General features: G+C 35.8%; 1 protein-coding gene and 1 pseudogene across 1 annotated transcript; both read right to left on the reverse strand.

Moving 5' to 3' along the window:
- Positions 1-1,964: 1,964 nt before the first annotated feature.
- Positions 1,965-5,638, reverse strand: LOC138933587 (uncharacterized). The gene is made up of 4 exons (XM_070296407.1): positions 5,621-5,638; positions 4,492-5,418; positions 3,110-3,389; positions 1,965-2,203 (listed from the first exon to the last, which is right to left on the reverse strand). The coding sequence occupies exons 1-4, from the start codon at positions 5,636-5,638 to the stop codon at positions 1,965-1,967; spliced, it is 1,464 nt and encodes a 487-aa protein (XP_070152508.1).
- LOC138933519 (uncharacterized protein PF3D7_1120600-like) lies at positions 5,339-20,146 on the reverse strand (annotated as a pseudogene).
- Positions 20,147-25,748: the final 5,602 nt, after the last annotated feature.

Here is a 25,748-nt window from a genome sequence, read left to right on the forward strand (position 1 = left end):
AATGCGTGATGTGATCTTTCTAAGGATCCGTTTGATGGAGGATGGAAGGCTGTTGTGCGAAATTTACGAATTTTAAATAATTTTGCAATTTTCTTTATTAGGTCGCTAAGGAAATTTCTGCATTGATTCGTTAATATTGCTTTTGGTGCTCCAAGTACGCAAATAAATCGGTCTACAAAAGTTTCTGCCATGGTTTCGGAAGTTTGATTCGGTAATGGTATTCCCATGCAAAATTTAGTTAATTGATCTTGTAATGTTAGAATATATTGGTTTCCTCTTTCGGTTTTAGGTAAAGAGCCTACGATATCCATAGCTACTTTATCAAAAGAAGATTCTGGTGTATCTGTAATTATCATAGGTTGTTTTGTTTTTACTCGGACTAGTTTTTTCAATTGACATTGTAAACATTGTTGTATATACCGTTGAACATCTGCTTTTAGGTTTTCCCAGTAATATTTATGTTTTATTCGGTTATAAGTTTTTGTGACTCCCCGGTGTCCTCCCGTCGGTAAGCAATGCATTTCACTGATTATAACGGAATGTAAGTCCTTCGGTGGATATTTAATTAGTCCGTGGCAAATAATAACTTTAGTAGGAGCGTCAGCGAATATTGATTGTATATGTGATTTAACGTCATTCCATGGGACATTATTAATAAACTCGGTTTTTGCGATACTAAATGTTTCTAATTTTAAATCTTCGGTTATATTTCGTAAGTCTGTTAAGATTTTAACAATTTGGTTAAGGGTAGTCGTAGTGCCTTCCCGCTGTCCCTCGCTGATGGGTAAAACCAGATGATAATGATTTTTATGGTTTATAGCCTTAGCTTTTCCTAAGACAAGAAATCCTAGGTTCGGAAGCTCTTTTCGTTCGAAAAGTTTTTGTGAGCCTGAATCTAAAGGTGTTCCCTGAGTATCGACGAAATATACCATGTTATCTTTTCGTAAAAATAATAATTCTCACGAGTCTATAACGTTATACCATGAATTATTCTATTCTCAATAAATGTGGGTTTCCTTTTTCTTGATTGTAAATTTTTGTTGATAATATCTTCCTCATTTTCTTCTTCTTCATCTTCTTTTTCACTGTTAGAATCTTTATCCGGCGGGTCATTTATTTTTTCAGTCTCTTCTATCTCTTCTCCGTCGTTATGCAATTCGTCAGTTGTTTTATTTTTTCAATATTTTGTTTTGCAGTTTGACTTCTTGTTTGAATTTTATTTTGTTTCGGAGGATCATGTATTTTCGGTAATTGATAAATGATCTGGTTCATTTAGTTCTGTTAGTGTAAATGAAAGAATATCGTTATTATTCTTTAATAAATCGCCTTCAGCTATTATTTCTTCGTTTTCTTCCATATCGGAAAGATATAAATGGAAATCGTCATCTCCTTCTTCTTCTTCTTTGCTATCGGATTTTTCTAATAGTTCGGTAATTAATCGTGCATCTTTAGGGTTATCTGGGTTTAAAAGTTTCTTGTTTTTTATAATTTTACAATCCATTTCTTCGATATTTACAGGATTTCTGGTTAATGCGTCTGCGTTTACGTTTGTTTTTCCTGCTTTGTATACAACCTCATAATCGTATTCTGCTAATTTTAATCTCCAACGGAGTATTCGCATATTTGCGTCTTGTGCGTTTTTAAACCACATCAAAGGTTTATGATCTGTAACTAAAGTGAATTTTCTTCCGTATAAGTATGGTCGAAAATGTTTAACGCAATATACAATAGCTAATGCTTCTTTTTCGTAAGTATCGTATTTTAATTCATTATCTGTTAAGGTTCGTGAGGCGTATGCTATCGGTTGGTCTTTATTTATCTCTCCTTGTGATAATATTCCTCCAACGGCTATTCCTGATGCATCGAGTTAGAATAAATGGTTTAGAAAAATCTGGATATTGTAGTATTGGTTCTTCGCATAGTTTTTGTTTTAAGATTTCGAAAGATTCTTCTTGCACGGAGGTCTACTCGAAGCGGGTGTCGTTTTTTAATAAATTTGTTAATGGTTTGGCAAATTTGGAAAAGTTCGGTATAAAGCGTCTGTAATATCCTGCAAGTCCTAAAAATTGTTTAATATTTTTAGGTGTTTTAGGTCTTGGAAATCGTTGCACTGCTTCTAATTTTTCCGGATCTGGTTTTACTCCGTCTTTACTGATTACGTGTCCCAGATAAGTTACTTCTGTTTTTAAAAATTCACATTTGTCTGGTTGTAGTTTTAAATTAGTCCGTATTTTTTACCACATCGTTTAACTGGCACAATTTATCAAAATTTTCTCGAGAACGAGTTGCCAGGTCTTCTCGCGGATGTGCCGCTTCGCGTGCGGGCGCAGCTGATTTTTCAGCACGACGGAGCTTTGGCTCATTTTCGCAGAGAGGTACGCGATTTTCTAAACGCCCGTTATCCAGATAGGTGGATAGGTCGTGGTGGTCCGATCACTTGGCCGGCACGGTCGCCAGACATGAATGTATTAGACTTTTTTGTATGGGGATACATAAAAAGTCTAATCGAGCACTGGCGTAATGATAGAGAAATCGAGGTACGTGAAGCTATTGTTGCGGCCTTTAATACCATTACGCCGGATATGGCGCACCGTGCTACGCGCAACATTATTCGAATTATTTGAACTTTGCATACGAGAAGGAGGACGACATTTCGAACAATTTTTGCATTAAATATTGAGAGTGGATTAGGCCTACAGGGAAAACCACTATAAAAAAGCGCACCAATTTATCTACCGCAAGGTGGTGTGGAAATGATAGCGCATCATTTTCTTGCCATCGAAAAAACAATTCGAGAGGATAATTATTTTCCGGCGCTGTGACATCGCTCATCACTCGATGCATGATAATTATTTTTCGGCGCGGTGTCGCTCGCCGCTCGCTGCGTGACTCCGCCTCTCTCGCTCAGCTGATACTTCCGACGCTAAGAGACATAAACAAGTAAGCCATTTTACATTTCTATCGATTCCGGCCTACCGCTTCCCACGCGCTCATTGGCTCAGACATTTTAATTAATAACATAATAATTATTGCGAATTTAGCAAAATGGTATAGGACTTTTCGCTTTAGGTTGACCCGATCTATCTCCACTTTTCGTTTGGCTACTTACATGTCGGACACCCTGTATATTTGATCGCTATGAGTACCATTATGAGTGATAATTCTGAATGTGTATCATTAGTAGGGTGTTCTGCTAATAATGAAGTAGTTGTTGGCAAATTAATGGACTCTTCTATCCTTTTTGGACTTGGATCTGGAGTATTCAAATATGTAAACGCATCCTCCTTAGATGCCGTTATATTTAGTAGATTCACTGATGTTAATGTTTCAAGTAGAAGGTAATATAAGGGATATGATCTGATGATTCCAATAAAGGTCTTTTGGATGTGCTTTTGTTTAAAATAAAACTTATATTTTTATTTGTACTCAGATTTTCTTGCTTTAGCAGCTATACATGAATATTATAGAGTAATGCATAAATGTTATAAAAGAATAATATTCAATTATAGAAATACATATTAACACCCCCTCTGCCCCTTCTGCTCCTGCCTCGTCCTCTTATCCCTCGTCCTCCTCTTCCTCGTCCTCGTTTTCCTTGTCCTTTTCTACCCCTTTCTTGTATTCCTCTTCCTCTTCCCCATCCTCTTAGGGCTGATTGAACGGCCGAATTTTTATCATATTACCCAGGTAGCATAACGGCGTCAATTAAACGTATTTTTTACGTACGTTTTCGTCAGGATTTACGTCAAACTGACGGTTAGTATGACGTCATACTGATGACCCTATACTGACGGCCATTTGTCACAGCATAAATGACGTCATCGGATGACATTAGTATGACGTCATAATTATTTTAAAATTGCCTTAAAAATAACGTTAAATTTAAAAAGATATGTGTGTGTGTACCATATTTCTTTTGTTAATTAAGAATTTTAAAAAGTCGAAAATATTTAAACAAAATATATTTATTTATTATACATATGTATGTTTTACAATATTTAGACTTGTGTACTTTACAAAATAGACTTTCAAATGATAACAAAATGGCTGAGCATCTAATACAGACTCTACCTATATAAACGGCAACGATAAAATAAATTCTTATTTGTAGCATTTATCTATTTTATAGCACAGCCTTTAATAAAAAAAAATTCAACTTTTGTCTTAAATTTAATTTAAGATAATTGAGTTTAAAATATCTTTATTCAAGTATTATAAATATGAAACACACATATATGTGTATTATATATTTAAGTGTTATATGTGAAAATATAATTTTACTTGTATATATACCATTTCAATTAATGAAAACATAATTTTAAGCTCACTTATCTTAGTTTTTAACAGAGTACACATGTTTCTTTAAAATAAAATTTTTTTAAAAATAAAAGTTAATATTTTATTCAAAATGTTATTCTTCTTTTATTTTAACGTTTTGCTCTAATATTTTACCATATTTTCTTAATATGTATGAATAATAGGAAAAGAAACCCAACAATTATCAAAAGGAAACACAATGCACTTTGCAAGTATATCATGAAAAGGCCATATATCAGATTCATGTGTTAAATTTTTTACAACATAAATATTTAATTCTTTTGAATCTAGGGGATACTTATACAGAGAATCGTAAGATGTGAAGTATTTTCCAACAACAAATATTTCTTGTAGACTTATAACATTTTGAATTTGAATGAGCATATTATTTTTCATTAAACAATACGAATTTACACTTGAATAAGAATGTGTGGTAATAGTAAAATCTCCATGTTTAAATTTTTTAAATTGCTTACAGAAAACGCTTCTAAATTTTTCAGGTAATGGAGTCAAATTATCTTCTACAGCATGAATAAACTGTTTTTCTATGATAGGTAAATTATTCTCTAATGCTGCATTCATTTCGTGTAATCTACGACCAATTTGTTGCAAAGGGTAATTAGGAGATTTTATTAAATTTTTAATTTGGCCAAGATAATTCTCGAACGGAAAACATGAAAATAAATCTAATAGCCTATAAATCTGCACATCATCAGCTAAATGACATAATATGTGTACATTATAGATTAAGAATTCTTGGCCGTATAATTGTTCACAATGTTTAACAAATATATTCAACAGTTCTTGTGGAAATGCACAACTAAATTTTGATATAAATTTTGCAGATATTAAAATTGATATCGCAGTATGAAAAAGTAAATAATTCTCATAAACGGCTGTATCGACTATATTTTTTAGTACAAGGGGTCCTAAATATAATAAAAACGTACGGAACTCTGTCGCTTTCCACCTTGGAAGCTCATGAAGTGTTCTGGGTTTTCTATTAAATTCTAACGGTATATATGATTTTAAGGATTCTAATTGCTCTGATAAAATATTCACCTTACGACTAGATAATCGTATTGCCAACGCACCACTTATCTAAAAATTTAATAATTTTCGCATTACTCCTAAGCAACAAGCATGCATATAATCAATTGGAAAAACAGTGACCATTCCGATTCCTAATTTAACTAAAGGAGAGATTCCGATATGGTGATCCTCATCTTCTTGGTTAACAAAAGAAACATTTGTTTTTTTCGGTGCAGATATATCTTTAAGTACAACTCGATTTTGTATATACTGTCCTTGTATCACACATTTTTCGCAACATGAATAGCCAGTATGGGATTTTATACACTTTATGAATGCTCTAGCAGGTGCATCGCACACAAAACTGTGGATAGCAATGTGATACCTTTTGTTATTGATTTCAATACCTTCTTGCAACAAATATAGAAGTTCGTTAATAAAATCTTCTAGAAATAATTCTAAAGGCTGTGGTTTTGATCTACCGCAAAATATACCAATAGCAAAGGGATTACTTTTAAAATTTTTTACTAGTCCTAAAATCGGCCAGAATTGTAAATTTGAACTGTTAAATAGGGGAAGTCCATCAATATTAAAACTGATATCTAACTTATTTCCAAAATTTTCTGTTATATGCGATAAAATAGATTTTAAAATATTTTTCAGACCGAAATAATAAAAATGCCCATTATTGAGTTGTTTTGTTTTAATATTTCTTGGCGTTTCTAATAACGTTCTGGAGTCTAAAGGCAATTCATGATGAAAAACGTGTAATACGTGTAATAAACCGGTAATTGCTGAATGTGTGACATTAAAATTAAGAGCCCACTGCCTTAAGCTTAAGTTTAAACATGGCTGAGAAACTGTACTATTTAAATTTATATTTAAATCAGATGAAACTAAAGTGTTGTCAAACAACGTTAGCGATAAAGTTGCATCATAATTACTGGACACATTATTTTTAAGTATATTATTAATATCGTTATTTTCATTTTCACTATTAAGTGAAATATTCCCATGTGATATATTTGACACATTATTATCAAGTGCATCATCATTATTATTATTTTCATATATGCTATTAAGTGAAATATTCTTATGTGTTATGTTGGGTTCCTTATCACAAATTTGAAGTGTTTTACGAACAATTAGTGCAATTCTACGATAAAATTGGCGTTTACCTACAATAGGTTTCAACTTATACCTAATTTTTTCGGGCATTTTCTCTCGTTTTCTTCATACGATCTTAAGCATGCTTCAGCCAAACCTTTATTGCATCTTCTATTTCTTTATCGGTTGTATTGGTAACGCTTCTCTTGACTGCACCTAAGAAATATCAAGTTTGCCTTCAAATTTAAGCCATATTATAAATTATATTAAAAGATTTAAAATATCTAGTAAATTAGATGATAAGTTTAATTCAAATTAAAATGTAGAATTTCTAAGATTTAAATAAGTAACAATAAAAAAATTTTTAGCAATAAAGTTTTAATTAAGGATTTGTTTAAAAGTGGATTTAAATGTAAATTTATATAAATTTATAAATTGAATTTTATTTAAGTTATGTACAAATTGCCCGTCATTCTTATTAATTAAAATTTATAAGAATTATATACGGTAAATTACATCAAATTAAAGAAAAAAAGCAAATGCCCATTTATGCATACAAAAAATTAATTTAAAAATACACTTACCCACAATTAAAATTTTCAGGGATAAATCTGAGAAGGCTGTTATAGCCCGAGAAGGCTATATACGAATTATTAGATACATATTATTTTAAAGAGATATTATTTTATACAATAAGATATTGCTCAACGTGTAACGCGAATACAGATCACGTTACGAACGTTGACCGAACGAAGCGCTGACAACGCGAGCCACGCGCGAAGCCCGAGCGACCGCGCAATCACCCATTACGAAAACGCGGAAACCAAGGCACGCGGAATAAGGATGTTGCGAAAATGCAACGTAGAAGTCCTACCGAAAAGCAGAAAGGAAATTGCGAAAATGCAAGCAAAGAAGTCCTACTTAGAACTCCTTAGCTTGCATCCGGATCTTGCCGCAAAATCGAGCGACACGACGCATGGTCTGGTCGCTAAACGATCCCCTCTTGGGAAACCAAGGGGAGTTAATAAAAAGGCCCACCGCTAACGAACGGCGGGCAGTCTTTACCATAAATATTACGCGGGCAGTCTTTACCATAAATATTACGCGGGCAGTCTTTACCATAAATATTACGCGGGCAATCTTTATTCCTTGACGCGAGTAATATCTCTAGCAACCGCGAGTGTCAAAACGAATATCAATAATTATTATAATATTAAATAGCCACGCAGTCGGCAGAAATATACACGAAGAAGCGAGAGGCGAGTCTCGAGACCGAAACTCGATTCTAGACACGCGCACGTTAAGATAACCGTTATCGTGATACGCGACGTGAGCGAAAGTGCGGGAACATTGTAAATAAACCAAACCACAAATAAATCTGATATTAATCTATTTATTTAATGTGGAAAGTGTCCGAATTATTTAAATAAAGTTCTCAGGCGGAGCCCGAATTCCCAAATTCCTTCCGGCAAACGATCCCAACTACCGTGCCTCTCCGGAGGCACAACATAATTTGGTGGCAGCGGTGGGATCTGCCGAGGCATCGCCAGAACTAAGCAAGACCTGCAAAAGACACGGTTGTGTTAAAAAGCGGGCACGCCAACAATCAATTCAATTGAAGTTGACGGACGGAAGCAGCAGCTAAGCCTTCCCAAGACCTGCAAAGCACCCAGAGTGTAAACAGGACAGGCACGCCAGCACACGTAAAACGTAAGCTGACGGAAACTACAATCAACGGAAGACACCGCACGGACAACAGAACGAGCATCGCCACAACAGCTGTAGCAGAAACGTGAGCCGCCAAGCATCGCGACCTACGATAACTCTACAGACAACGCACCGACGCCGGACAACGACCGCCGTACGACGAGCATCGTCAGCCGTATCAGCCGCCGAGCGAAGGACTGCAGCGTCAGCAACCTACTGACACAGCGAGCGATCATGCGAGCCGTTATACTATTGTAAGTCCGAAAAAATTTAATAAATATAATAGCGTGAATGTCGGAAGGTTCTAACATACCGAAACCAATAGCGAACCGATCGTGGTTACTGAGTGAACCAGCCCGACGAGCGATTAAATTAAGTTTAGCACCGCGAGAAAATTCTTATAACGTGCGAAAAAACTTAGAAACTCAATACTCGAGCGAAAGCGAGCCCGAGTTACCGGAAAACGTCGTCACAGAACGCGAATTTCCGTTTAACAATTTTGACGAAAGCCTATTCCCGCGTAATACGACTGACCCCACTGACGACACTCAACGCGAGACTAGACGTACGCGACCGTATATTAGTAGAACTCCAAGTAGAGTATCCCTACGGCGCGAATTCTCATTAACTTCCTACGAAAGCGATCTATTCGATCCGGAAGAAATTTATAGCCAACAAGAAAGTAATATGGCCGAATCGCGAAATCCGCGAGAAAACACTCCCGCGAACCTGCCACAAAGCGCGGTAGACGAGGAAATAGAAAGGATGCGACGATCCATTCACCAAATGGACCGAAATATAGTGGAGGCGGATCACACACCGCCCCACGAGAGAAACCGCGAAGAAAAAGGAGATTATACACAGATAATCCACATTTTAAATGAAATACGCGCGGACATCCATTCGTTAAACATACGAGTAACGCGATTAGAGAGCGCGGACGCGCAATTACCCCGTCATACAGACATTAACAGGGAAAACGATAATGATGCGTTTGAAACGACATATGGGCGAACGGGACGCGATATCAGAAATCGACGAAGCGTCGCCCCGAATTATCTACCGTTAAAGGAAGCGAGAATGATGATCCCCGAGTTCGACGGAACCTCGCGACATAAACTGCAAGAATTTTTAAACGCGTGCAAATACGCTGTTCAGAACATAAACCCCGCAGACGAAGAATCGTTAATTCAAGCAATCTTATTTACAAAATTAAAAGGGAAAGCGATGCAGGACTTTGAGACGCGAGATATACAAACGTTCGACGAATTAAAGCAGCAACTCGAGACTTGTTACCAGTCGAAACAAAGCACGACACATTTACAGATCGAATTCAACTCGCTAAAACAAAAGCCGAATGAAACTGCGTACGCTTTCGGACAACGCGTTGATCTACTAGCGATGAAATTATACGATTCAATGATCGAAGGACAAGAGCATTCCGCATTATCCAAACGCACGATTCAACAGACAATCCAGGCGCAGGCATTAATAAATTTCCAAATCGGGTTACACGACGAATTACAAGTGCTCGTACGCGCGCAGCGATATACGACGCTCCAAGAAGCGATAACGGGCGCGAGCGCCGAAGAAAAACTCAGACCGGGAACAGCGAGAACGAGTGGTTTTGCTAATAAAAATAAAACCGAATTTAGTTACTCGCGAAATAGTCGAAGTTCAAACTCGCAATGCTTTAAATGCGGAAAAAACGGACATTTCGGACGCGATTGCCGTAGCAGCCGATACGCGCTCCCGAAACCGGAAAAACCCTCGCGAATAAACGCGATAAATAAATACTGCTCGCATTGCAAAAGAACAGGACACAGCCGCGACGAATGCTGGAGTCTAAAAGGGAAACCGAAAAACAATACAAATAAACTAAAAGTCGGAAATCAGCAAAAAACGCGCGACGAAAATATACGCGATCGAAAGAAACCGCGACAACAAAACAGAAACGCCGATAGCGCAAGTAGCAGCAGCGAAGACGAGCAGGAGGAAGCGAGAAAGAGACAACCGCGACCTGCATCCGAGTATCGCGTTACGCATATTAAAGATATGCCACGTGCGAAGAAAAAGACGGACTTATTGCTAATAACATTACCAATGCGACAAGCAAAAGACGGGAAAATACAGATGTTATACGACTCAGGGTCGACCATTTCATTAATAAAATTGAAACAGTTAAAAGATGACACACTAATACATGAAGGTAAAATCGCGCTCACAGGCATAACCGGACATAAAATACATACCATCGGAAAAATGTACGCCACTATTAAAATGGACAATCACAAGGTAAAACATGCATTTTACGTTGTAAGAGACGACATTCCGATAGAATATGAAGGAATAATAGGAATCGATTTCCTTCGACAACATTCGGTATCCTGTGATTATAATCAAAATCAATTAAAAATAGGAGACGCCGTGCTAAGATTCCATACGTTTAACAAAACAATTCTAAAACCGCGCAGCGAGACCATCGTAAAAGCGATAACAAAGCAAAATCGGATAGGAATAGTACGAGCAGAGGAAACAGCTCCAGGAATCTACCTTGGAAACTGCTTAGTAGAACCGAAGGATTATACTTGTCCAGTTAGTATCATAAACACAACCGATACGGAAGTCGAGATACAAACGCCGAACGTCACACTCGAGGACATAGAACGCGAAATCAAATCCAAAATACACACGATACAAGCAAGAAAAAATTTTAAGCCTACTAACTCGAGACACGGACAAATATGACAACTACTACGCACACAACATTTAAATACGGAAGAAAAACAGGCACTCCTACGGATATGCGAAGAATATTACGATACATTTCAGTTGGACGGAGAACCACTGACGTGCACCGCGACGATAGAGCACGAGATAAACACGCGCGCCGACACCTCGCCGGTGAACACGAGACCGTATCGTCTTCCCGAAAAGCACAAAACGGAAGTAAATAAACAAGTGCAAGAAATGCTAAAAAATGGCATAATCAGAACAAGCGCGAGTCAATGGAACGCACCCTTATTGGTGGTACCAAAAAAGGCCGACGCATCCGGAAAACCTAAGCTCCGAGTAGTAGTAGATTTTCGGAAGCTAAACGATTTAACAATAGGCGATTCATTTCCACTGCCCAATATCACCGATATACTGGACCAGCTAGGAAACGCTAAATATTTTACTACACTAGACTTAGCGTCAGGATATCACCAGATACCGATGGCTGAGCAAGATAAACAAAAGACAGCTTTTTCAACGCCCTACGGACACTATGAATTTAATAGAATGCCGTTTGGATTGAAAAATGCGCCAGCAACATTCCAGAGATTGATGAATTCAATTTTAACAGGAATGCAAGGACTTAAATGTCTAGTTTATTTAGACGACATCGTCATATACGGATCGAGCCTAGAGGACCACAATAGAAGACTCAAGGAAGTACTACAGAGACTCCGAGAAAATAATCTAAAATTGCAACCAGATAAATGCGAGTTTTTGCGCAAAGAAGTAATTTATCTAGGTCACATTATTTCGGAGAATGGAATATCTCCGGACCCGTCAAAGCTAACCGCGATAAAAGAATTTCCGACGCCGAAGAAAGTAAAAGATATACAATCTTTCATAGGACTAGCCGGATACTACAGAAAATTCATAGAAGATTTTTCAAAAATAGCCAAGCCACTAACGAAATTAACAAAGAAAACGGAAAAATTCGAGTGGACAATGGAACAGCAAAATGCTTTTGAAATATTAAAAGAAAAATTAATGACGGCGCCAGTGCTAATGTATCCAGATTTCAACCAAGAATTCATAGTGACCACTGATGCTTCCGACTATGCAATCGGAGCAGTATTGTCACAAGGAAAAGTAGGTAATGACCGACCAATTGCTTACGCCAGCAGAGTTTTATCGCGGGCGGAGCAGAATTACAATACAACCGAGAAAGAATTATTAGCGATTGTATGGGCTGTAAAACATTTTAGGCCATACGTATATGGTACGAAATTCAAAATCGTAACCGATCACAAACCATTAATCTGGTTATTTAATGTGAATGATCCCGGATCAAGATTAATCCGATGGAGATTAAAACTCGAAGAATATGATTATGAAATCATTCATAAGGCCGGACGAGCGAACGCGAACGCCGATGCACTGAGCCGCAATGTAACAAGAGAAGCGCATAAAACAGAAGAGGAAGAACGAGAAATCCTCGCAATAGAAGAAGAAACAAACTCCGACGAAGAAAAAATATACACAGAGGAAGACAAGAAACAGATATTATATGAATATCATGATGCACCCACAGGAGGACATCAAGAAGTTGAACGAACGATAAAAAGAATCCGCCTAAATTATAATTGGCCAGGAATAACGAAAGATGTAGAAAAATACATCGCAAAATGCGAATTGTGCCAGAAAAATAAATTATCGCGAAAAAATAAGGTACCGTTAATAATTACGGATACGCCTACTAAACCGTTCGAAAAATGCGCGTTAGATATTGTAGGACCGTTAACAGTTACAACAAACGGAAATAAATATCTCTTAACATTCCAAGACAATTTAACGAAATTCAGCAAAGCAATACCGATTCCAAATCAAGAAGCGAACACGGTTAGCAAGGAATTTGTTACAAAAATTGTACTTGAACACGGAATACCGGAAAAAATTTTAACGGATCAAGGCACAAATTTCCTCAGCGAAATATTTAAAAATACATGTAAATTACTAAAAATAAATAAAATACAGACAACTGCCTATCATCCGGAAAGTAATGGCGCGTTAGAACGATCGCATCGAACATTAGCGGAATATTTAAGACACTACATAAACGAAGACCAGACAGACTGGGACGAATGGATACCGTTCGCAATGTTTACGTATAACACGACGCCGCATACAGCTACGGGGTATACACCCTTCGAATTAGTGTACGGGCACCAAGCGGATCTACCTACGTCACTGACGAGACCGCCTAAACCGACATACAATTATGACGATTACGCGCAAGAATTGAAAGAAAGACTAAGGGCAACGAGTCAGCTCGCAAAAGAGCATATTAAAGAAGAAAAAATTAAAGCCAAAAAACAGTATGACAAAGGTACTAGAGAAATAAAATTTAAAGTCGGCGACAAAGTATTAGTTTACGACGAGACGCTCCGACGCGGACGATCTAAGAAACTTGAATCCCTATGGACCGAACCGTACGTAATAATCGAAAAAAATTCAGACGTGAATTATACAATTAAGAAAGGAAGAAAAGCGGTGCGCATGCATACAAACAAATTAAAGCAATTTATAGAAAATTAAAATAAAAAACTTACCTATTCGTTGTTGGAACGACCGACCATTCGCATCCGATATAAAGCGCGACGCATCTGCGCCATCGCACGACCTCGTTCTTCGAATTCACGGAGTGAAGGACGGAGATGAAAATCAAAAACGCGCCCTCGAATGCGTATAGGCATCTCCAACCAAAGTCGTCGTAATAAGGGAATAAATCCATCGGGAGGCTCATAACGAGGCACCCAAAAATCACTATCGAACCCGTCGTCCACCTCATTCATATCTGTTTCTTGAGGCTCAATAACCAGCACTTCACCATCATTGTCGATACCTTCCTCCGAAGAGGGAAAATAGCGAGATCGATCTTTTATATTAGCACAAACCATGCTAGTGGTATACTCAGTAAAACACGACTGAATAAAAAACCACACGACGCTAAAAGCCAGCAAGAAGAAACCTAATAAAATGAGAACCGATAAGGCGGTTATATGAAACATTTAATATGAAATTACAGGATATTCGTCAGCTGGAACAGTCGACAGGCCGAGAGTCGCACGGGACAACATGAAACGGATTCACCTTACAAAATTCAAGAATTCCTACACAATCCCGGCATATATTTCGAAAAAATCGGGCAATTACAGCAAGCGACCAAAGCGTGGAAATTAGTCATTAAATTAGATATAACAACACTAAACGACAAAGTATGGCAAATAAATCAATACATCCAACAAACCAACGAGATGTGCGAACAAATAAAGTCGGAATTCCACCATAAACGCACTTGTGATAATTTAAAGGAAATCGTAACAAACGAGTCGAAACAATTAACAAAATTGATCACTCTAATAAATACGCTATATAAGACACGGACGAATGGACGTAGAGGTCTCATCGACGGAATAGGCGGAATAGCGAAAACATTGTTCGGTACAATGGACGCGAATGATAGAGAATTAATAAACGAACAATTAAATCTCCTACAAAATAACCAGCAAACCATTCAACACGTCGCGAAAAATCAAATAAAAATCTTAAATAGTACGATAGTACACCTAGATAAACTAGAAAATATATTAGACCATAACGGTAAATTATTAAATCATTATGTTCGAGAATATAGTAACCGCGAAGAAATAACCGAACATTTTACGGTAATCATCGCGATGATAACAGATTTAATTCGGGATGCGAAAGATGTAATAGAATATCTTACGTATGTACGCAAGGGCATTATGCACCCCATACTAACACCTATTAGCGACATTATAACACATTTAAAAGAAGCAGCTATCCAATTACCTCACGGTTTATATTTCCCTTTCGAAATTCGAAACGACGAATGGCTAGCACTAGAAGAATATATTAAAATAACTGCATACCGTGAAGGATCAATCATATTTACTGTATTGCGATTCCCACTAATCTCACAACCAGTATACGATATAATAAAGGTAACCCCATTACCTACGTACGATCATAAAAATATATTTACGCACGCGGAAATAAATCACGAAATAATCGTAGTTAATAGAGAAGGATTAACGTATATCATAATAACGGAGGACGACTTAAAAAAGTGTATCCAAATAAATTCCAGATACATATCTGAGAAAACCCAACCAATACACCGTATCAACTCAAACGCGCCGTGCGAAATACAAATGTACTTGCAACCACAAAACCAAAACGAGGCTTGCAAACATAAACATGTAATTGCGACAGAAACAATATGGATATCGTTGCAACAGCCACTTACTTGGCTATACTCAACTGTACACGAACAATCAATAATAATTCAATGCGAAAATTATAACGAGATTAGAAAAGTAATTAAAGGAACAGGGCAAATTACCCTCCAAAATAAATGTAAATTAATAACAACAGAAATGACGATCCAATCAAAAGAAGTCATACAAGGTAACGAAATAGAAACGTATTTACCGGAAATTAATATTACATTTATACGAGACAATACAGACATACTAGACACGAAACAACAGAATATCGTACAGCATTCAGAATTAACAGAATTAAGAAATAAATTGAAAGATATAAACAATGATTTACAGGACAATAATGACAAATTCTTTACGAAAAAACAATTCGTATATCCTATGGCGACGAGTGGAATAACCACAATAATTATAATAATATTAATAATTTATATAATTGTAAAAAATAAAAAGAAATATACAAAACGACCGTCAGTCAGGATATACGAAGAAGACGAACCACGTATGTCCTACAGATTCCCAAAACCCATACTAAAACGAAGTCTAAGTACACGATTTTAGATAAGTATAGGAATAATAAGAAACGATTATATCTCATATTGTATACGGGAAAAATGTTGTACATTAGAATAAGAAAAAATAATTTTTAAAATAAGTGTGTTTTGCGAAAAACGTCACTTTTACACCTCCGTTTTTCTTTTTTTTACGGGGGAGGGATGTTATAGCCCGAGAAGGCTATATACGAATTATTAGATACATATTATTTTAAAGAGATATTATTTTATACAATAAGATATTGCTCAACGTGTAACGCGAATACAGATCACGTTACGAACGTTGACCGAACGAAGCGCTGACAACGCGAGCCACGCGCGAAGCCCGAGCGACCGCGCAATCACCCATTACGAAAACGCGGAAACCAAGGCACGCGGAATAAGGATGTTGCGAAAATGCAACGTAGAAGTCCTACCGAAAAGCAGAAAGGAAATTGCGAAAATGCAAGCAAAGAAGTCCTACTTAGAACTCCTTAGCTTGCATCCGGATCTTGCCGCAAAATCGAGCGACACGACGCATGGTCTGGTCGCTAAACGATCCCCTCTTGGGAAACCAAGGGGAGTTAATAAAAAGGCCCACCGCTAACGAACGGCGGGCAGTCTTTACCATAAATATTACGCGGGCAGTCTTTACCATAAATATTACGCGGGCAGTCTTTACCATAAATATTACGCGGGCAATCTTTATTCCTTTACGCGAGTAATATCTCTAGCAACCGCGAGTGTCAAAACGAATATCAATAATTATTATAATATTAAATAGCCACGCAGTCGGCAGAAATATACACGAAGAAGCGAGAGGCGAGTCTCGAGACCGAAACTCGATTCTAGACACGCGCACGTTAAGATAACCGTTATCGTGATACGCGACGTAAGCGAAAGTGCGGGAACATTGTAAATAAACCAAACCACAAATAAATCTGATATTAATCTATTTATTTAATGTGGAAAGTGTCCGAATTATTTAAATAAAGTTCTCAGGCGGAGCCCGAATTCCCAAATTCCTTCCGGCAAACGATCCCAACTACCGTGCCTCTCCGGAGGCACAACAAGGCTCTTTTCTGTGAACGTTTGCCGTAATAATTAAAATTTATCGCCACAGCATCAGTCAAAATATATTTCAAAATTCTATTTGTTTTGCTTGGTACATGATTTCCATCCAGACTAGCCAAATATGCCGACTGAAAAGAAATTACATTATCTACGTGCTCTATGGTATCAAATGCTATTGCGTATACATACCAAAGCTATATTATCATCATTATTTGCTTTCAAGTAAACATCTAACTGATCTAATTCCTCAACTGTGTTCAATGGAAATGAAAATGGTATATTAGGCAATCCGGTCACATTGTTTACATTTTTTGTATTTTGTCTGTTCATCCATTGCAATATTTCATCATTCTGTTCCTTGACAGTAGCTATATCAGGGAAACAAGTTTTTCTGAAAAATATTTCATTATAAAAACTGTTGACATTATATCTACTTTGACAAATCAGCTTTTACAAACCAAAATTATCCGCTGTATGAATAAATTGACGATGTGAACGTGGAGTCGTTGAAATGTTATTAACAGAATTACTTGCAGTACTTGCTACACTGGGGCTTATATTTTCACTTGTATTGAGAGTACTAATCGACAAAGCTGAATCAGAACGGGCCAAAGTAAAATCTGAAAATAAATGTAACAAATATTTATTTCTTCAAGGTAATATATAAAACAATAGAACAAATATTTGAATATATGTAAAATAAAGAGATACCTTTCTCTAAATGTTTAGAAGCATTAAAATTTTTTTGTTTTAGTAGGGGTGATCTGGGTAATTGTTTCTCTCGTTGTTTTCCTAGTTCTTCCTCTTGTTCATCATCTGACGATGAATTATATATTTTTCTAGATATTCTTTTCCGTTTCTTACGTATACCTTCCTTTTCTTCTTCACTCTCCAAATTTGATATAATTTCTGACTGTTTTAGTTTCTCTCTTGTCTTTATAAGATCATATGCAATTTAGAAAAAATGTAGAATAAATAAATAAATATATATGTAAAATAAATAAATATATATATATATATATATATATATATATATATATATATATATATGTAGAATAAACAAATAAATTTATATGGAAAACTAACTTACCACTTCTGTAAAAAATACGCGAAATATTGTGCAGTGTCCATTTTTCAGTATCAACTGTTTCCCCTGTTCTCAAAGCTTTATCAAATTTATTTTGATCTTTATACGGAGGCCAAAAAACTTCCTTTTTAAAAGGTGTAAGCCACGCACTGTTAACAGCAGCTACACCACCGCCGTGTTTCTCATCAAATTCTACAACAACATAAGCCATACTTATTTTTGGATTATTTCGCCTGCAAAGACAAAGCATAGTATAATATACATATGTATATATTTATGTATTACAAGATTAGACAGGTATTTTAATAAACTCACCTGTACGCTTGAAATCTTCTATCAAATTTATTAAAATGTTAATATAACAAATATTTACATTTGTGTTCCTTATTGACATAAATACACATAGTAATTTATGTAGTATTGTAGGTTAGGCTTCAATATCACAATTTGTGCATTAATATATGTATCTAACTTTTTCACCCACAGAAATAATAATAATAAAATCCTGCAATTTATATAGAAACAAATTTGTACACATCAGTTTTATATGTAAAGGCACAATGTGAAAGCAAATACTCGCCGGTTACGATCTCAAAACAAAAAGCAAATCCTTAATAACAATTGACGAAGAACTTGATCCTATTAATAATCGTATATTGCACATGTAAGAAAAAGAAATAAGTTTGAAAAAGGAGTGTGTACAATATTTACCTTTTTGCTAATATATTATTTTCTCTTTATTTTATAACAGACACGCCAGATACACATAGATACACAAAACTTCGACCGGCTTCAGAATCACTTATTGCGCACGTGTTACATTTCTCGTTTTCCCGCTGTTGCCACAGTGTATACTGTGCTATTGCACTGTTATGCAAATCATGTCGTAGTCTTGTCCAATCAAGAACCCAGAAGCGCACATGTTCGCTTCACATGTACTCGGTTCAAACGTATATTCTGAACGGCATTAATGAGGTTCTCCTTATCATAAGCCCAGGTGATCGTTTGTTACGACAGGCGCGTGATAGGGTAGGAGTCTATCGATGCCATTATACATATGGATATGAAATTTCCATGCTCTAAGATGAAATCGCAAACGCAGCAATTAATAATGAAGCAATATTAACTATATTTTTCATTGCCTATACTTTTTATTTTCATCATTCTATTTGTGTTTAAATATCTTTACATATATTGATCCCTTTACTTATGCTATAATTACCGCATTATCACATATCGATATAGTTACCATAAGTAAAAAGTTTAAAAGTGGAACGAACAAAGTCTATTTTAATTAAGAAAAACTTAAAAAATAAAAATAAAATTATTAATATAAAATTTGGTCTTAAAAAGATGTCTAATTCACGTCCTTTTCATAACGTCATAATTTCGTCCACAATAGGACGTCAAATACACGTCATATAGAAGACATATGACGTCTTGGACGAAATATGACCTAAAATTGACGTCAATAAGACCGTGTGTGCTACCTGGGTATTTAATTCTTCTTTCTGAAAGAAAATGTTAGGAATAAATATTAATAATAAATACATAATAAATGTTAAAACATGTGTTAAGACATGAAATCATAATTAATTAAATATTTTTATAAAACGTAATACTTACACTTAATGTAATTGAAATTGCCGACGATGTTGATGCCGTTGTCGCCATCGTCGCCGTCGTCGCTATCGTCGCCGTCATCGCCGTCGTCGGCATCGTCGCCGACATCATCGCCGGCATCGTCGGCGTCATCGCCGTCGTCGGCATCATCGCCGGTATCGTGGCCGTCGTCGCTGTTGCCGGCATCATCGCCGGCATCGTCATCGCGATCGTTGGTATCGTTGCCGTCATTGGCATCGTCTCGGCAGCACAATTTCTTTCCTGAAAAAAATGGTTCAAAATTATGCACTAAAAATGAAAAACTTATGACAAACAATACAAATATAAGTTAGTCATTTAATAAAGGCTAAAGCGAGATATTTTGAAAACGAGCGAGATTGAAACTTCGTGTTGAAAGCTCTATTCGCCGATACAAATAACCATAAGAGACATGCCGACATGCATGATTACTGCACACACTCGAATTTGAAGCATTACTAAAATGTAAAAAAACGATATCATAAAATATTTTACCTTACTCGCGTCATCTCACTCGTTTTAACAAGTCGGCAAAATTAAAACAAGAACAATATTAAATAAGTAACAATCTGTGTTGTACTTACCATTGTTGTTGTTAACCGTTCGCTTTAAGTGTTCGGAATGAACTGGCTCGTACGTATTACGCGGTACGCAGGTTACGCGTTATGCTGTACCACGCTTGCTGATACTCCCGTTCGTACGCGTATTGTTCAATCCAAGCGATAGATCGCAAAAAAGCTAGCGATAAGTCGATCTTAATAAACACATCTAATAAAACTTGAACATACTTTTTATTCTCAATTTACTATTAAATTAAACTTTATGAGAATAAACTAAAATAGCATAAATTAGAATAATATTTTTAACAAAACGTCATATTGCTTATATAAAATTAGATTTACATGTAATATTGAAAAAAATATATCATACGTATCTTAAATCATAACTTTACAGACAAATGAAAGACAATTCTCTGTAGCGAAAATATTAGTGGATATCATTGATTTTTACAATCCACTTCTTCTTTTTGTACAATGTTTATATATATATATATATATATATATATATATATATATATATATATATATACCATGTATATTAAATATGTACTTAATGTATGTTTTTAAAAGTTAATATTTAATATAAATACATATGTATATATATTAAATATACAATAAATTGCAGTAAAATCGAGTCCACTAAAGGTTACATATAATTTAATTTTTAATTTTTTCTGTTAAAATATATTATACAGGGTGTCCTAAATCACCTGTACACCTCTTTTCTTTCAAAAACTAAGCATTTTAGAGAAAAACGTTTTGAACAAAAATTGTATGGTTTTGAGGGGAACATAAGATGGTGTCATTGGTTTGACCTTGAATGGCATCGTTAAGGTCAAGTCAAGGATATCTTTAATTTCTTAAATGGAACCTCCCATTTTTATTGTATATTCTTATAGCTTATGTCGAGAGCTTTCCAAAACACTATAATAAAGTATTTTTTCATTAAGTACTTTTTGAGTTATTTTGTATTTTAATCTGACATATTTTGATATAAAAAATTAAATATCTTGTAAAATATTTAATCTTCGATAATCTTACTCGCACGGTACATGTCACGTTTCTCGCATCGCTAGGCAACGTAACAATGTAATCGCGCAGTCTCCGTGGTCCGTCGCTAAATAATAATCGTGCAGCAGTTAACGAAAATACGTAGTATGAAGATTTGCTACGCTGTGAGTGAACAGGTGACTGAGTAAGTGCGTGAATGAGTGACCGAATGAGAGAGTGTATGAGTGTTGTGTAAAAGAGAGGAAGAGAACGAGATAAAAAGTGTATGCGTACGTGTATATACACATCTCTCTCTCATTCCCTCTTTCCCTTCCTCTTTCTCTCTCTCTCTCTCTCTCTCTCTCTCTCTCTCTCTCTCTCTCTCTGTCTCTTTCTTTCTTTTACACACACATTCCGCCATACACACATCGCGTGTTGCAATCAGCTGATTGTAGCGTCCGACGAGTGGCGACCCGGAACAACTTTCGCTAAAGTGACGTTATTTTAAGAAATATGTATTCCTGACATAATTCTAACACATTTTCTTCTTTACCAAAATTTTATTTAAAACATAATTTTATGTTATAAGATAAAATAGTTAGCGACTCATGCAGTGGTAATCACGCGTCGGACGGTCAGCTGCGGCGCATTGCGCCGCTCCTGCCTGCCTTCTGTATTTGACACGTGATTTGCTAACTATTTTTGCTTATAACTCAAAAATTACGCTTCAATTCAAATTTTGGTAAAGGAAAAATCGTCTTAGAATCGTATCAGGAATACGTCATTTTAACGATGGAAGATTGTTCTGAAACACTCTGTATAACATATACATACACATTATATGTAATAATATTATATGTATTATTTACTTGTATCAATTACACGTACATACGCATGTTTTAGAAATGATTAATCATAAAATTAAATATTAAAGCGACAATACATAAAAATTTAAAATTATACACATATATGTTTTATTATTACATTTTCTCCAATGCTTAGCGATTGTATTATCCAAAAAATACAATAGAATTTATGTAATATATAAAAACTTACCACTGTTGCGTATCTACAAATTATGTCTTTCATCTGTCTTTAGCGGAAATCTATATAACCGTTTTTCATGGGATCTTGAATTTGTGCAATCTTTACACGCACTTATCATGAAAATCAACGACGTGACACTGATTTGACATTGCTTTTTATGGCTCCTTACCTCTTTTTATATGTTAAAGTCAACAACAAAAAACACTGCTCTACACCAAACACGATATATTTTGAACAGAAATGCAAAAATCTGTTACAAATAATAATTGTGTGTAAAATTTTTTACGGATAATAAACACAAAACACGAAACAAAAAAATGAAAAAGCTTTTTGTCCTGTGTACTAATCTCGCGAGATCATTAAGATGATACGCGTGTCGAATGTACACTGATTTGCGGTAAACCGAGTTCATCTGTTTCCTCCATCCCGACACACTTAACATAGCTACGGACAATTTTTTGAGATCTAATATGTGTGTGCGCGTACATGAGTATTTGTAACGCACTATTGTTTTGGCGTTTCGAGATATGTATCAAAAATTTTGGAATCGACCTAATACATTGATATTGTTGCGTCCCTTCGAGTCGCCTGTGGCGGTTATTCCTGAATCTGCTGTACCCGTCTCCGGGAGAACATCCCCAAACACGTTGCTAAGGATTGTTGTTAAACAACGGCGGACATCTTGAGAGAGATCGGCCATCTTGAAGTCTCGCATCGGCAGTGATTCCGAGCGGACGGATTGACGGATTACGAGATTATCTGTTCTGTGCTTTCTGTTCTGTGTTCTAAGCTGTTATTAAAGTTCCTCTTGTTCTTTTTAATAAGTGTTCTTTATTTACGTCGCGATACGTGGGTGCTGGTTGTGTCACGCATTCGAGTAATATCGATTTCGATCCGCGGATGCAACAATATATATGATATATACATATGATATTTTGATATATACTTATATATATAGAGTGACTCGTCCGTAATGACCGCCCACTAAGTACATAATGATATTCCTTACCAAAAACTGAGACGAAAAGTCCTGAACCACTTTTTTAATAATGCTTAATAAAAAAGTTATTATTGAGTAAAGAGTGGCCAATCAGCGCCGACCGCACGTCGGTGAGCCGCGCGCCTGCTAGTATGCGGCAGCACACACTTTACGGCGCGCGGCTCACCGACGTGTGCTCGGCTAAAGGTCGGCGCTGATTGGTAAGACTTTACTCAATAATAACTTTTTTATTAAGTGTTATAAAAAATAATGGCTCAGGACTTTTCGTCTCAGTTTTTGGTAAGGAATATCACTATGTACTTAGTGGGCGGTCGTTACGAGTCACCCAATATATCAAGATATACAAATAAAGATATGAATACATATGAATATATTACAAACATATGAATATATTATATACAGGGTGGGGCATTTATATTGAAACACCTAAATATCTAAAAAATAAAACAAGATAGAAATGTTTTAGACAAAAGTTGTTCGGTTCTAAAGGGGTCATGAGATGGGACCAGATTGACCTTGGCTGGAGGCGCTTCGGAGATTTTAATGTCAATCTTGTTTTTTTAAACGTAAATACCCCAATTTTTTTACATAAATCGATTCCTTGCAATATTCTGCATAAAAAGTTGTAGGGGTATAATGGCCAAAAGTTTAATAGTTTATGACATATTTTATACTTTATTTTATTACTTTACTTTGACATAATTTTACATAAACTATGAAATATCTCATAAAATTATTTAGTTTGCAATTATGTTATCTTAATAAGCTCAAAAATGAGAGACATCAACTGATATAAAGAAAATAAAACAAGATTGACATTGAAATCTCCGAAGTGCCCAAAATTAAACTAATGACCATCTTATGACTCCCTTAGAACCGAACAACTTTTGTTTGAGACATTTCTTTCTATGTTGCATTATTTTTTAGATATTTAGGTGTCTTAATATAAATGCCCCACCTATATATATATATATATATATATATATATATACAGGTTAGGTTAGGTGGTGTCAGGGTGTGGCAAGGTGTCCCATTTTAAAAGTTCCACCCTCATAACTTTTCAGGATCAATGTTTGAAGGAAAACGACTCGGATAAAAGTTGTAGGGAACAAAGGGGGCTATCTAACAATGACCTTGGATTTGATATTAAAAGTCATTTTCAAGGTCATTTGAAGGTCAATTTCCGTTTTTTAGATGGAACCCTCTATTTTTTATTACATATTCTTGTAACTTATCTCGAGAGCTTTGCAAAACACTATAATAAAGTATTTTTTTATTAAGTACTTTTAAGTTATTTTATATTTTAATCTGATATATACATGACTTCCCTACAACTTTTATCCGAGTCGTTTTCCTTCAAACATTGATCCTGAAAAGTTATGAGAGTGGAACTTTTAAAATGGGACACCCTGTATATATATATATATATATATATATATATACAGGGTGTCCCATTTTAAAAGTTAATAAAAAATTAATTTGAAAACTAAGCTTCAGAAAAAATTTTGGCAAAGGAAAAATTGTCTTAGAATTGAGTCAAGTATATGAAATTGTAAGGACAGAAGGTTGTTTTGAATCACCCTATACACACACACACACACACACACACACACACACACACACACACACACACACACACACACACACACACACACACACTCATATACTTGACTCAATTCTAAGACAATTTTTCCTTTGCCAAAATTTTTTCTGAAGCTTAGTTTTCAAATTATAAGCCAAAATAGTTAACGAATTACGGGCCGCATACGCGAGGCAGGTAGGAGCGGCCGATGCTAGTGATTACGTGGGCCGCTCGCAGCGATCAACTGTTTGCTACATGCGATGGGGTGTATGTGTGAGAGAGAACGTAAACGCGTATACACACACATACACATTCTTTCTCTCTCTCTCTCTCCCCCTTTCTATCTTTGTCTTTTGGACCCATCGCGTGTAGCAAACAGCTGATCGCACACACGCTCTCTCTCTCTCTCTCTCTCTCTCTCTCTCTCTCTCTCTCTCTCTCTCTCTCTCTCTCTCTCTCTGTCACACTGATTCTTACCTTTTATGTAATAATTCGTTGTCCTCATACGACTCAATAAGTAATACTTCCTAAGTGTAACACAACGAGTAACTAGCAAACTTTTTTTCACTCACAAATTGTATCACTTATCGAACTTTTACGAATTAATCCACGCACTTTATCGATAAATTGAATTTATTAACGATTATAACAATCTACGGCTAATCACAATCTACCGATTACTACCGATTAATTATTAAAATAACTCGAAGAAAGAAACGCGTTATTCGATGCGGAGACTGCGCGACGACAAGCAAGTTATGTCGGTACTAGCGTTGCCGACTGCCGGCTGCCGAACAACTGAATGTATCACATTACGCGTGATCGACGCGGACGCTATCATGTGTCCTGTGATCGGTAAAGCCTCCGACATTGTAAATTCGATAGTTTCGAAAACATGAAACTATAAAATATGAAAATATAATGACGTATAATAACATATAAATATAATAACGTATAATGACGTATAATAATCGTTTTTTTAAATAAATTCAGTTTATCGACGCGTGGATTAATTCGTAAAAGAGTACTCTGCGTTGATACCACTGCTT

The sequence above is a fragment of the Polyergus mexicanus genome, unplaced genomic scaffold (assembly GCF_030449975.1).
Source record: "Polyergus mexicanus isolate NDT 795.1 unplaced genomic scaffold, iyPolMexi1.0 SCAF_5, whole genome shotgun sequence".
Taxonomy (NCBI): Eukaryota; Metazoa; Arthropoda; class Insecta; order Hymenoptera; family Formicidae; genus Polyergus; species Polyergus mexicanus.

Coding starts and splice junctions, on each gene's coding strand:
- LOC138933587 (XM_070296407.1), bottom strand. Junction 3,390..4,491: donor TTCCTTTTGATAATTGTTGG/GTTTCTTTTCCT, acceptor TTTAAACAAAAG/CACATCCAAAAGACCTTTAT. Junction 2,204..3,109: donor ATATACAGGGTGTCCGACAT/GTAAGTAGCCAA, acceptor AACTACAACCAG/ACAAATGTGAATTTTTAAAA.